The sequence below is a fragment of the Setaria italica genome, chromosome IX (genome assembly GCF_000263155.2).
Source record: "Setaria italica strain Yugu1 chromosome IX, Setaria_italica_v2.0, whole genome shotgun sequence".
In the NCBI taxonomy this organism is placed as follows: Eukaryota; Viridiplantae; Streptophyta; class Magnoliopsida; order Poales; family Poaceae; genus Setaria; species Setaria italica.
This window is the reverse complement of record NC_028458.1, coordinates 40,354,218-40,367,048: the sequence shown is the minus strand read 5'-3', so window position 1 is coordinate 40,367,048 and position 12,831 is coordinate 40,354,218. Positions and strand designations below refer to the sequence as shown.

Sequence of the window (12,831 nt, the reverse complement as noted above, 5' to 3'; positions counted from 1 at the left end):
GAGGTCCAGTTGCAGAAAAGGAGGGATGAAGAGAGGATTATGACCATGGACTTGAGTGCCATGCCAGATGATCAAAAGAAATACTACATGTACTTGCGGGCTGAGATCACGAGCCGACTATCATGATCAAAAGAAATTATGTGCAGGTTGAGAAAGGCCTCTATGATGGGAAGGTTCTCAGGGCTATCATTTAGATGCCTGACAGCGTCTGTGCTTGCTTGTTATTACTCGTGCTGGAATATCTTCATGTGTGTTTCCAAGTTACTAAACCAGAATACCTGTTATTGGCAATTTTTTAATATCCGGTTAACTTCTAATTAACATTTATTTGTTGACTGCGTGGCCTGCAAGCTGTCTGGCTGTACCCTGAAGTTATACTCATGGACTGCAAGCTGAGTATTTGTTGACCTGCTGGATGTTATTTTAGTACCATATGATTTGGTGTGGAAAGCTGTTATAGGGGCACTGCCCAGTACTAATTACTAAGCAGTAAGCACTGAGGCTTCGTGACAATGCTAGCTGCAATCTTCATTCATTGCCTGAGGAATCAATAGAAACACTTCGTCGAGTTTTCTCCAGTGGTGAGATAATGGTCCTTCTGCAATCTTTCTGGGTTTTGGCGGCTTGATGGTGCGTGAGGAGGAAATAAACAGCCTGGCGGCGTGATGGTGCGTCACTCGTGATGGCGTGAGTAAATAAACAGCGGCGACTGGAGGGTTCCAAGGCGGTGGCGTGATCCTTTTAAAAAAACGAATTCTAAAATGGGTCCAATACGATGACATGGCCTGATTTGAAATATTGGGAGATTAGCTTTTTAGCATTCTGCTGTGGGCTGATACGTTTTGGGAGGGAGGAATTTTTTAGCGTACCCCCAATACCTCATTTTAGAGAAGAATTTTTTAGCATACTCTTGAAGTTGCTCTAAACAGTTCGGATTGCCGACATGTACTGTTTTTGTTTTGGGGGTACTTCCACCTCGGATCCGAGAGAAATCTGATTCTCGGCACCTGTGATTCAATTTACAGCAGCTCAAGTCTATGACCATGTTTGGATCGATTCTTCACGAATTATAGAATCTAGCAATCACAATCTATATGGGTACGTTTGTTTCCCCTCCAAATTGTGGAATCCAGCTTTTATAAAGCTAGATGGGAATGAATCCTAGAGGATGCATGGGGCTCCTATGTGTCTACTTTTTTTTTTCTTTGAGGAGTGCCTAACTCTTTATTCATAAACAGAATTATAAGAGTTACAAACACCTTGAGACAGATTTAACAGCCAAACTTGCCTACCAAACTCAGCATAAATCGCACTCCTTGCAATGGTGTGAGCATTCACATTGGAACGTCTATTTTCATGAACAAAATCAGCAATGCCAAACTGCGCTGTTGTAGCCTTTATCTTCCTGATGATATGGTCATGAGAGGTCATTTCTACCTCCTTAATTCCTCTGATCACATTAACATTTTCCGAGGCTAGCCTGAAGTGTTGAACCATGAGGTCACTCGCCAACGTTAGGTCTTCCCTGCATGCAATAGCCTCGACGATCTCTGCATCTGAGAGTCCACGAATCACCAGCGCAGATGCTCCCAGAAAGTTTCCTACAACGTCCCTAGCAATGGCAACCACCACTGCCTCGCTTGAATTCTTCGAAGTGGCTACATCGACATTGATTTTATCAAGGTCCGGTGGTGGAGGGATCTACCGAGGTGGGACACCTTGGGTACGTCTCACCGACGTCGCCTACACCGTCTTGATCATCTCCAGGTCAGCTATAAAATTGTTCACAAAATAGTAAGTAGATAAAGGACTCTGAAAAGAGCTCTCGTGGATCGCCTTCCTGCGAGCATACCAGATGGCCCAAAGAGTGACCACCATCCTCGTCAGATCCTCATGCTTTAGCGAGCTGATAATAGCCGCTAACCATCCCCTAGGCTTAGTCTCCTGAGTTTCACTCATCAGCTGTCTAATTTCCTCATGTTCCAGAGCCCACACGCATTTCACCATATTGCACTCTATCAATGAGTGCTTCCAAGAATAGGCACACCACAGATCGAACAGGTGCTTCGAGTAGCCATGTTCCTATAGTGTAGTACATCACCTGACAGTAAGGAGTGATGAGCAAGCCTCCACAAGAACACATGTATCTTTGATGGTACCTTAATCTGCCATAACGACTTCCATTCATTTTCCTCGTACCTTAAATATGATCTCCCAGCAATATTCTCTAGATACACTATAGCTCGTTCTTTGTTTACAACCAACAGCCTGTAAGCTGAACAAACTGAGAAAATACACCTCTTATCATGGTGCCATGCCCAGAAATCCCCTTGTCTCCAAGTGCAAAAAATACACCTCTTTTCATGGTGCCATGCCTAGAAATCCCCTTTCTCCGAGTGCAAAGGGGTATATTCAAAAATCGCCTCAACATCAGACGGACAGAAAACAGCATGAAGCTTTTGGACATCCTATGAGGTCATCATGTGATCTATCAGCTCGCTAACCATATGTGGAGGATCTGTCAAGTCCATCCTAATGGGGCGAAGATAATTTGCTCCCGGAGTCCAATTCATATTCCATATATGTGTTGATTCTCCGGTTCCGATCCTCCTAATTAATCCCCGCTCCAGAACTTCCCTACCATCAAGTATGGATCGCCGTATCCAAGAGGGAGAAGACCCCGGATTAGCATATAAGAAATCCACATTTAGGAAGTAAACTACTTTTAAAATTCGCGCACTTAACAAGCTCTCATCCATGAGGATCGCCAGTAACACAAGATTAAACAGCCCAATATCCTTGAAGCCCAGGCCGCCCATGCACTTTGGTTTGGTCATCTCATCCCAAGCGATCCAACACGTTCTCCTTTTTCCATCCTTACTCTACCAGAAGTTCCTCAATAAACCATTGATGTGATGGCATAAACCTATAGGGAGCTTAAAGCAGCACATCAAATAAGTAGGTATAGCCTGCGCAACTGATTTAATCAGTACATCCTTGCCACCGACGACAAGCACTGCTCCAGCCAACCCTGGACCTTTTTCCACACACGATCTTTAATGTATTTGAAAGCCCAGTTAGTGGAAACACCCACGTCTATCGGCATGCCCAGATATTTTTTTCACTCAGAGATTCATTATGGACATCAAGTACTCTCTTGATCACCTCACGAAGAGACTCTTTGCAGCCCTTCACAAAATGGATTGAGGACTTGTCCATATTAATCCTCTGTCCAGAAGCTTTGACAGTAAATGTTGAGTATCTCCTTGATCTCCTCTGCAGTTTCCCTATTAGCTCTGAAAAATAGCAGGCTGTCATCTGCGAAGAGTAGGTGAACACCACTGGAGCCGATGGCGCCACTTTAATCCCATTGAGTACGGACGACTGATTCCTAACTTTTAGCAGGCACGAAAGGCCCTCTGCTGCCAACAGAAACAGATACGGAGAGATAGGATCTCCTTGTCAGATATCCCTCGACGGTTTAAAATTGTCAAGTCTATCACCGTTAAAAAGAACTGAAATTTAAATTGTCAAGTCTATCACCGTTAAAAAGAACTGAAAAGGAGATAATAGTTACCAGGCGCATCACTGTCTCAACTCAACATTGGTGGAAGCCCAATCAGAGCATGATCGCTCGCAGATACTCGGTCATAAGCTTTCCTCATGTCCAACTTCAAAGCACAACATCTCGATTCACGAGGCCATTTCCACTTTATAAAATGCAAACATTCATATGCCGAGATTATGTTGTCTGTAATAAGACGTCCAAGTATAAATGCAAACTGCTCTTCTGATATAACCTCAGGCAACATTTGCTTCAGCCTATTTGCAATCAACTTTTGAGGTGGTCTTATATAGAACGTCACAAAGACTTATAGGCCTAAACTGGCCCAACTCCTCTGGATCTGCCACCTTGAGGATTAGGACAATAAAAATATCATTTATTGATGTAGCGTCCTCCCCTCTCAAAATCCTCAACACCATTGAGGTAACTTCAGTTCCACATAAGTCCCAATGCTGCTGGAAAAAGTGTGCCGGAAAACCATCAGGCTCGGTAATTTTGTCGGAAACATATGAAACAAAGTTTCTTTGACTTCCTTCTCTGAAAAGGCTACAAGTAAGTTGTTGTTCATTACTGCAGTAACCTTCATGTTATTGATCCTCTCAGAAGTATACAACTCCTTATAAAAGCTAGTTGCTAGATGGTTAAGCTAGTTGCTAGATGGTTAAGGGATTAAACTATAAAGCCTAGCAAGCCCAGCAGAAGACTAATTAATTTTCCCGTTCCGTTCTAACACCACGTCGGACTAATTAACGCCACGTCGGACTAATTAATTTTCCCACGCAGCGTCGGACATGTTCCGTTCCAACACCGCGTCGGACTAATTAATTTTCCCACGCAGCGTGTTCAACACCGCGTCGGACTAATTAATTTTCCCACGCAGCGTCGGACATATAGCAGTTATAGCAGTTTCATTCCAACGCTACGTCGGAGTAATTAATTTTTCCATGCCATGTCGGACATATGGCAGCGTCGGACTTTTTTGAGGGCTTTTTGAGGGTGTTTTTTTTCCCGCGTGACACTAGTTCTTAACTCACTGCTGCATTTTTTTTGACTTTTTTGCTAGCACGTGGTTTAAAGTGGGATACAGTGGGATACACGGGTGGGCACTTGGTTTAAAGTGGGATACACGGGTGGGCACTTGCAACTTAACGTATGAAGTCTAATATACAATATATAATTTTTACATGTGATCAGCAAGATATGCCCAACCATAAAAACACAAGTCAAGAAAGAATTTGCTATTACAGAAATTTGAGAACTAACAAATCAGTAATAATTAACTAAGTAAACTTCAAGGCTATTCGATCTTCAACTAAGAAACATCAACCACCCTAAAATGAATCATCTCCTCGTGAAGAACTGGAACACCTGTTAATAATAAACATAGAATTATAGTAAGCTTTAGAAATATTAGGATGTGAAAAAGGAATTATTAGAAATGTTGAAGATCATAATGACTTTGACAAGATAATTGTTGAATAGTAAGAGGTTAAATTTCCAAAATTGTTGAGCCTAATGGTGAAAAATTATTGAACAGTGCGAGGTTGAATTCAAATCAATTGAACCTATTTCTGTCAAGTTGTTGAAGCTTCATATGTAGTGGTAACTAAAAAAAGTTAGAAACTTGTTGGAAACATTCATCATAAAAGGTGAACATGTAGTAAGTTTTACAAAATGTTGGGATGTGAAAAAGAAATTATTACAAATATTGAACATCATAATGACTTTGACAAGATAATTGTTGAGCAGTAAAAGGTTAAATTTCTAAAACTGATGAACCTAATGGTAAAAAATTATTAAACAATACGAGGATTGAATTCAGAACAGTTGAACCTATTTCTATGAAATTGTTGGACCTTTGTATGTAGTGGTAATTAAAAAATGTTAGTTTCCAACATTCATCATAAAAGGTGAACATGCAATTAGAAATGTTGAAAACATTTACTAGTTGTTATGGTAAAACTTTGTTTAAAACGATGTAACAACTATTGTATTCATGATAAATAAGTAGCTTATGTTTCAAAAATGACTATTGCATCAGGATCACACTACCCTAGCCTACAAATTGTGGTTCCTGATTCATGTTGGGTGTATGCCCAAAAAAGTTGGCTATTATTGGGAAAATGTTGGAGGATGTAAAAAAATGTTGGGCAAACAATTTAAGAATACATTGGTATATGCTAAAAAAATGTTGAATTATGTAAAGGAAATGCAAATGTTGGTGAATGTAGGATAAATTGTTGGTCAATATTAAGAAATGGTGCTACGTGTCCAGAATAAGTTAAAGGAAAATGTTAGTATGTCAATGAAATGTTGGACAATATTAAGAAATGGTGCTATGTGTCCAGATACATTGTGGAAAATGTTGAGAAATAATCAATAAATGTTGATTTAGGAAAAAATGTTGAGAAATATAAAGGAAATGTTGGAGATGTGTTCAAAAATAAGTTGAACAGATTATTAAATGTTGGTAAGAGTTTAAAAACAACTTTAAGAATATATTGGTACATGCTCAAAAAATGTTGGCAGCATCAATAACTGTTGAATTATTTAAAGGAAATGTTGGTGTATCAAGAAAAATGTTGGTGTATATCAAATAAATCGTTGGAGAGTGTGGAAAAATGTTCTGCAACATAAAAAATGTTGATTTATGTAAAAAGAATGTTGTCAATATCTAGAAGTGTTAGTGCATGTCAAAAATTGTTGATTCATTCTCAAGAAAATGTCGGTTAGTGTAAAGAAATGTTGTAGAAACATCAATAAATGTTGATTTATGTAGAAAAAATTGTTGGCCAATATCAAGAAATGTTGGCGTGAGTGTAGAATAAGTTAAAGGGAAAAAAGGTTGTATATGTGAAAAAATATTGGTCAAATATCAAGAAAAATGTTGATGAGTGTACCAGAAAAAAGTTAAAAAGGTTGGGGTATGTAAAAAATGTTGACAATTATCAAGAAATGTTGGTGATGAGTCCAAAACAAGTTGAGTGGAAATGTTGGTTTACGTAAAAATATGTTGGCCTTTGTATAAAAAAATGTTGGTTACAGTATAAAAATATGATAATGTTGTTGTACGTTAAGAAATGATGGTCAGTATGGAAAAAGTTGGTGTGTTTAAGAAAATGTTGGATAACATAGAAAACTATTGTGCAGCACTCTACATAACTTTTTTTCTTTAAGAAAAGCAGTATATTTTAGTTCATGTTTAAAGCATTAAAAGGAGTTGAAAAATATTGATTAAAATTGTTGTGGTTCCAAAAAAAAGAAATTATGGTCGATATGCAAAAAGTTGGTGTGTTTGGTATTACTTAAAGAACCTTGGAAAAATAACACCAAGCACCGGTCAACTTCAGAAAAAAAAAATAAAACATGCATACAGGCAGCGCAAATTAAAGGATATGTAACCACAAAGTACCAGATCTATAAGATATAGAAGCAGCATCCTAACACTGTTATTTTTAATCTGCAGGGGATCATGAATGTGCTCATACGGCTAACAAAAGCACTGAAGATGATAGCATATGTATGTCTAGTTACATATAACATTTGCAATCATTTAATCTGAGTTACAATAATATTTTTCCAAGGCAGCAGATTATAAATGGCTAAAATAACATTAAAAAAGGAAAAGGAAAATAATAAATCAATACGGCAACAGATTATTCATAAAAAACTTACTTTGCTGGATGACAAATTCATCAGTCTTTGGATCAAATGTAGCAGTTGTTTTCAAGGCCTTGAACATTTGAGCCGTGACCAAGTTCAGTCTGAGCATAGCACCCAATTATTTGGAACTTGTAAGCCAGTAGCAACCACTTCTTCTGCTGCTCCTCAGTTCCTTGCCCTTTTATAGCAGGAACGAACATGCCCTCCAAGATGGCATCAATTTTGTAAGTTAAACGATACAGATAAATCTGGTACAAAGCAATTATCTGTTATCTGATAGTGTGAATGTTATTTTTGTTTCTTATTGAAAGAAAGGCCTTAATTTTTACGAAAACTCAAAAACAATAGGAAGAACAATATGCTGAGGATAGAGTAGCACTAACTCCAGAAAACACTAGAAGACAGCATGGGCAACAAAGGCTCCGTCGTGGTATGATCAGAAGTTCAGAACATATTTTGATGTAATAAAGCTTGGTAGTAACTGTATACCTGGAAAGTTTGGTAGTAACACAAAGGCAAAATTTGCTTCTGGACACCGTTAAAAGGTGGCATTTGCTATAACCCACTAAAAAAGACTGACTTTGCTGAGGGAAACTACAGAACCATGTACATTTGCTGAAAGACACTATGGATGATATAATAACAATAGATTGAATTTGAGTTTGTTAAATAGACTTTATATAGAAATTATATTATAATAATATCTTTTAAGTTTGTTAAATAGAAATTATATTATAATAATATCAAATGCCTATAAATATAATAAATTAACTAAAAGATGGATCGGTCTATCCGTCTATCCATTTGTGAGCAGCAATTAAACAACAAAAAGTAACAATAATGAACTACTACTATCCATCTGTCCATTGGAGAGGAACAATTAAACAATAAAAATTGAGAGCTCAAATTGAGTTGAATGTAATGATAGCAGCAATTAAACTAAGATATACTACTATGCACCACTTGAATGTTCCAACACCAGCAAATGCGTCTGTACCGAAACCTATGTCCTACTAGCATCGATGCTTGTTGCTTGCATTTGAATGTCCCTGCTTACCTTGCCGTCAGGTGACAGGGACGGAAGGAGGAGCTAGGGGTGGACAACGAGCTGGCTCGGCTCGGAATAGCTCATTATCTAAACGAGCTAGCTCGGCTCGGCTCGACACGCAACGAGCACAAAAGCCGGCTCGGCTCGGTCTAGCTCGCGAGCCAAGAGCAATATGCGCACAAACAAAAAAAAAGCAAGAAGATGAAGCAAAAAAAATTGCATAAAGAAGGAACTGGACAGGGGCGGAGCTACAGGGTATGCTGCATATGCTGCAGCATACCTTGTTTTTCCACCAAGGTAATTACTATACATACATATTTTATATAAAGAAAAAAGAAAATGGAAGCGAGAGAGCAGGTTGCAGGACAGCAGAGGAGGCCGACTCGTGCAGACTTGCGATTCCACCGTCAGGCCCACGCGGCCCACACAGATTGCGACCTCCTCACGCAACGGACTCCAGGTCTCCAGCACACGGCAGTTCGGCTTTGTCTCTTCGTGCGGCTTGCGGCGCGGCGTACAGCGTGCCCTACCCGGAATCTGCAGACCGCCGACTGCTGAGACGGAGAGACGAGACGGAGACGCCATCACACGACGGCAATACTACTTAGTCGATTGCCAGCCGGAAGCAGGCAGCAGCGAGCCAGCGGCCAGTCCAGGCATCCAGCAGCAGGGCGCAGGCCAATAATCGTTCAAGATCTCGAGAAACACTGGCATCTGGTGAATTATTTGTTCTACGTTCTTTGGCTTTTATAAAAACATCTTTATTCGTGTATGATTTAATTACTAATTGCTTAGCCCTAAATTATAGATTCATCTAGCACGCAACAAGGTGGAGGATTTTACCCTACAGAAAAGTCGATCTAGATTGATCTTTTGTTCTGGACTCGTATCATGTGAGTGATCCATAATCACTTGTGTCAGTTCAATCGTGTACAAGCACAATTTATTTAATTGTTTGGTGTTGTGTTCTTTGTAATATTTAAACAGTTATGAAGAGAGACGGGAACATTGCATCTCTTTTTCAGAAGCATGAAGCAAAGAGGAAGGCAGCAGCAGCTGCTGCTACTTCTAATCGTTCTTCTGATCCGGTTGTACCTGTGGTGGAAGAGCAAACTCGTGAGAGAGTAGTTGAGGAAATTGAAACTCATATCCTAGCGCCACCACCACCGCCCCCACCGCAGCCGTCTTCTGTGCCACCAGTATATGACATCAATCGCCTTCCACAAGATCCAGGTGAAAGACGTCCCATTCTTAGTTATCCTACTAATGATCAAGATGCAATTCGAAGAGGATATATTACTAAAGGTCCATTCAAGCCTTTTGCACATGATTTTCCGAAAACAAAGATTTCAGGAATAAATCGTCAATTCAATTATTGTTGGATGTACAATCATGAATGGATTGAATATAGTATTAAAAAGGATGCTATATTTTGCTTTATATGCTACTTGTTCAAGAAGGGCTCAGAGGCATTTACTGTTGATGGCTGGAATAATTGGAATATAGGAGAGAAGGCACTTCTCAAACATTTGGGTTCCAAGTCACATATCGCAGCTCAAGAGAGATATATTGGCTTTACAAATCCCAAGGTAGCAATTGATTATAATATTCAGAAGTGGAGTGATGAGGATCTTCGACTTTATAAGAAAAGGTTGACTTATTCACTTAGGTGTATCAAGTTTCTTTTGCATCAAGGGTTGGCGTTTCGTGGACATGATGAAAGTAAAGAATCTAGCAACAGAGGGAACTTCATTGAACTTTTGAAATTTCTTGCCGGAAATAGTGAAGAAGTGAATAAGTATGTTTTGGAGAATGCTCCAGGTAACTGTACCTTAACTAGCCCAGACATACAAAAGCAAATTATTCACTGTTGTGCCCTAGAAACTAGAAAGAAAATAATTGAAGAACTTGGTGATGAGCCTTATGCAATTTTAGCTGATGAGTCTAGTGATATATCACATAAAGAACAACTAGCTTTTTGCTTGCGTTATGTTGATAAATTGGGAAGGCCATGTGAGCATTTTATTGGAGTTGTTCATGTAGATGATACTACCTCTTTATCACTGAAGAATGCAATTGAAGCTTTACTTTTAAGTCATGGCTTGAGTTTGACTCAAATCCGTGGTCAAGGATATGATGGGGCTAGCAACATGAAAGGAGATATTAAAGGGTTGAAAACATTGATCATGCAAGAATCACCTTCTGCTTATTATATTCATTGTTTTGCTCATCAACTCCAATTGGTTCTTGTTGCTGTTGCTAAAGGAAATACTGATTGTAGCTTCTTTTTTGATCAAGTATCTATCTTGTTGAATATTGTTGGAGTTTCTTGTAAGCGCCATGACATGCTTAGAAATGCAAGGCTTGAGAATGTCAAGAAAGCACTTGACTGTGGTGAAATTGAATCTGGAACTGGATTACATCAAGAGATGGGTTTGCCTAGACCTGGAGATACTCGATGGGGATCTCATTACAAAACCATATGCAGCATCATTACTATGTATGAATCAATCCACGATGTACTGGTTGATCTTGGGGATGATTCGACATATAAGGATGATTGGACCAAAATACATTTTGTGACGGGAGCATTTGAGACCTTTGAGTTTGTTTTCTTTGCACACTTAATGTATATTATTCTTGGATACACAAATGAGTTATCTGAGTGTTTGCAAAGAAGGGAGCAAGACATTCTTAATGCAGTATCACTTGTTAATGTGGCAAAGAAAAGAATGCAAGAATTGAGGTCAAATGGCTGGGATAATTTTCTTGAGAGGGTCACCTCGTTTTGTGATAAACATGGTGTTGATGTTCCTGCTATGGATGGTGATTATGTTCCTTATGGAAAATCAGCAAGGAAATCTCGTGCTCGAAAGCAAACCAATGATGACCACTTTAGAAGAGAAGTATATATTGGCGTCATTGATCAAATAAGTCAAGAACTTGATAATCGGTTTGATGAGATTAACATGGAGTTGATGTCTTGTATGGCAGCCTTCAATCCTTCTAATTCATTTGAGTCTTTTGATGCACAGAAGCTACGCAGACTAGCTAAGTTCTACCCAAAGGACTTCTCAAATAATAATTTGCTCAGACTTGAATTGCAGCTAGATAATTATATTGATGACATCAGGAAGGATGATAGATTCAAAGGTCTAGACAATATTGTTGACCTCTCATTTAAGCTTGTCCAAACAAAGAGGCATAAAGTGTATGATATGGTCTATGAGCTTCTTAAATTGGTATTGCTTCTACCTGTGGCAACAGCAAGTGTTGAAAGGGTGTTTTCTGCAATGGTTTTAGTGAAAACAAAGTTACGAAATAAGATGGGAGATAGTCTTTTGGATGATTGTCTAGTCACTTTTATTGAGCGAGATATTTTCTTTGAAGTTGATGAAGATGATATAATTGAGACATTTATGTCCCTTCGGAAGCGCCGAATAAAAACGTCATTATAGTAACGTTGTAAGTCTCTGGTACTCTATGCATATATTTCAATTATCAGTTTGGCTTTGAAACTATTTATATTGTATTTGATGGATATGGTTTCTACTTTATCCATAAATTTAAACCTTATTACCGAATTGGTAAATGGATTTACTGAATTGTGTATCATTTTTTTGATGCATACCTTGACCTAAAATCCTAGATTCGCCACTGGAACTGGATGCACACACGTTGCTACCAATCGAAGAAAAATGCAAATCACAACGTACTGAAGCCATTAGATTTTCGATTAACATGACAGCAAGTGGAGGTAGGCAAGCAGCAGGGTTGGAGTCATCGGAGGGTCACTGGCGGCCTTCCCGAATCTGTCACCGCGCCCGACACCATGCGTGCCAACGAGGACGACTTCTCCTCCATCGCTTCTAGATTCCATACCTGCAGCGTTGGAGTCAATCGCCTGCTATTCGTCCTCTTCCTCCATGAACTGGCGCTAGATCTGCGGCAGAGGGCGGACGGAACCAAAGAGGACAAGCGAGGGATGGTTTCAAGGCATGGGAACAAGGTGTGGAGTGGCTCAGAGCGAGGGAGAGCCGGAGAGGGAGGGCAGCGGGGGACCGGCGGATTGGATCAGCATTATTGCGGCGGCGGCGCGAGACAGGCAGGGGGAGGGACGGAGCGCTCGGAGCATTGGAGGGGATGGATGAGTCTGGGCTAGTTGGCCGAGGGAGCTGGATATTGGGCTTATTGGGCCGTAGTTTGCGCTTCTAGGCACAAGCACTGCCTGCTAAGGCTGAAGGTGTGCGCAGCTCGCTGAGCTCGCGAGCCGGCTCGAACTCGCTCGTTATAATAACGAGCAAAAACTCCAGCTCGCCTCGTTAGAAAATTACATCGAGCCGAGCCGAGCGAGCTAACGAGCCACGAGCTTTTTGTCCAGCTGAGGAGCGGAGGGAGGGCGCCGGCTCAGGCCAGCGGTGGTTTCCGGACGGAGGGTGGCTGGAGGCCGGACTGGTGCGGCCTTTGCAGCGGCCGCAGACGGCAGCAGGAGGATGGACGGCAGCAGATCTTGCTGTCGACAGCACCGGAAGGAGGCCCGGCGGGTGAAGACAGG

At 40.3% G+C, this 12,831-nt stretch overlaps 1 protein-coding gene across 1 annotated transcript; it reads left to right on the top strand.

Annotated features, from left to right (window-relative positions):
* Positions 1-9,265: 9,265 nt before the first annotated feature.
* LOC101775551 (zinc finger MYM-type protein 1-like) lies at positions 9,266-11,734 on the top strand. The gene is made up of 3 exons (XM_004986799.1): positions 9,266-9,509; positions 9,972-10,097; positions 10,212-11,734. The coding sequence occupies exons 1-3, from the start codon at positions 9,266-9,268 to the stop codon at positions 11,732-11,734; spliced, it is 1,893 nt and encodes a 630-aa protein (XP_004986856.1).
* The last annotated feature ends 1,097 nt before the right edge of the window (positions 11,735-12,831 follow it).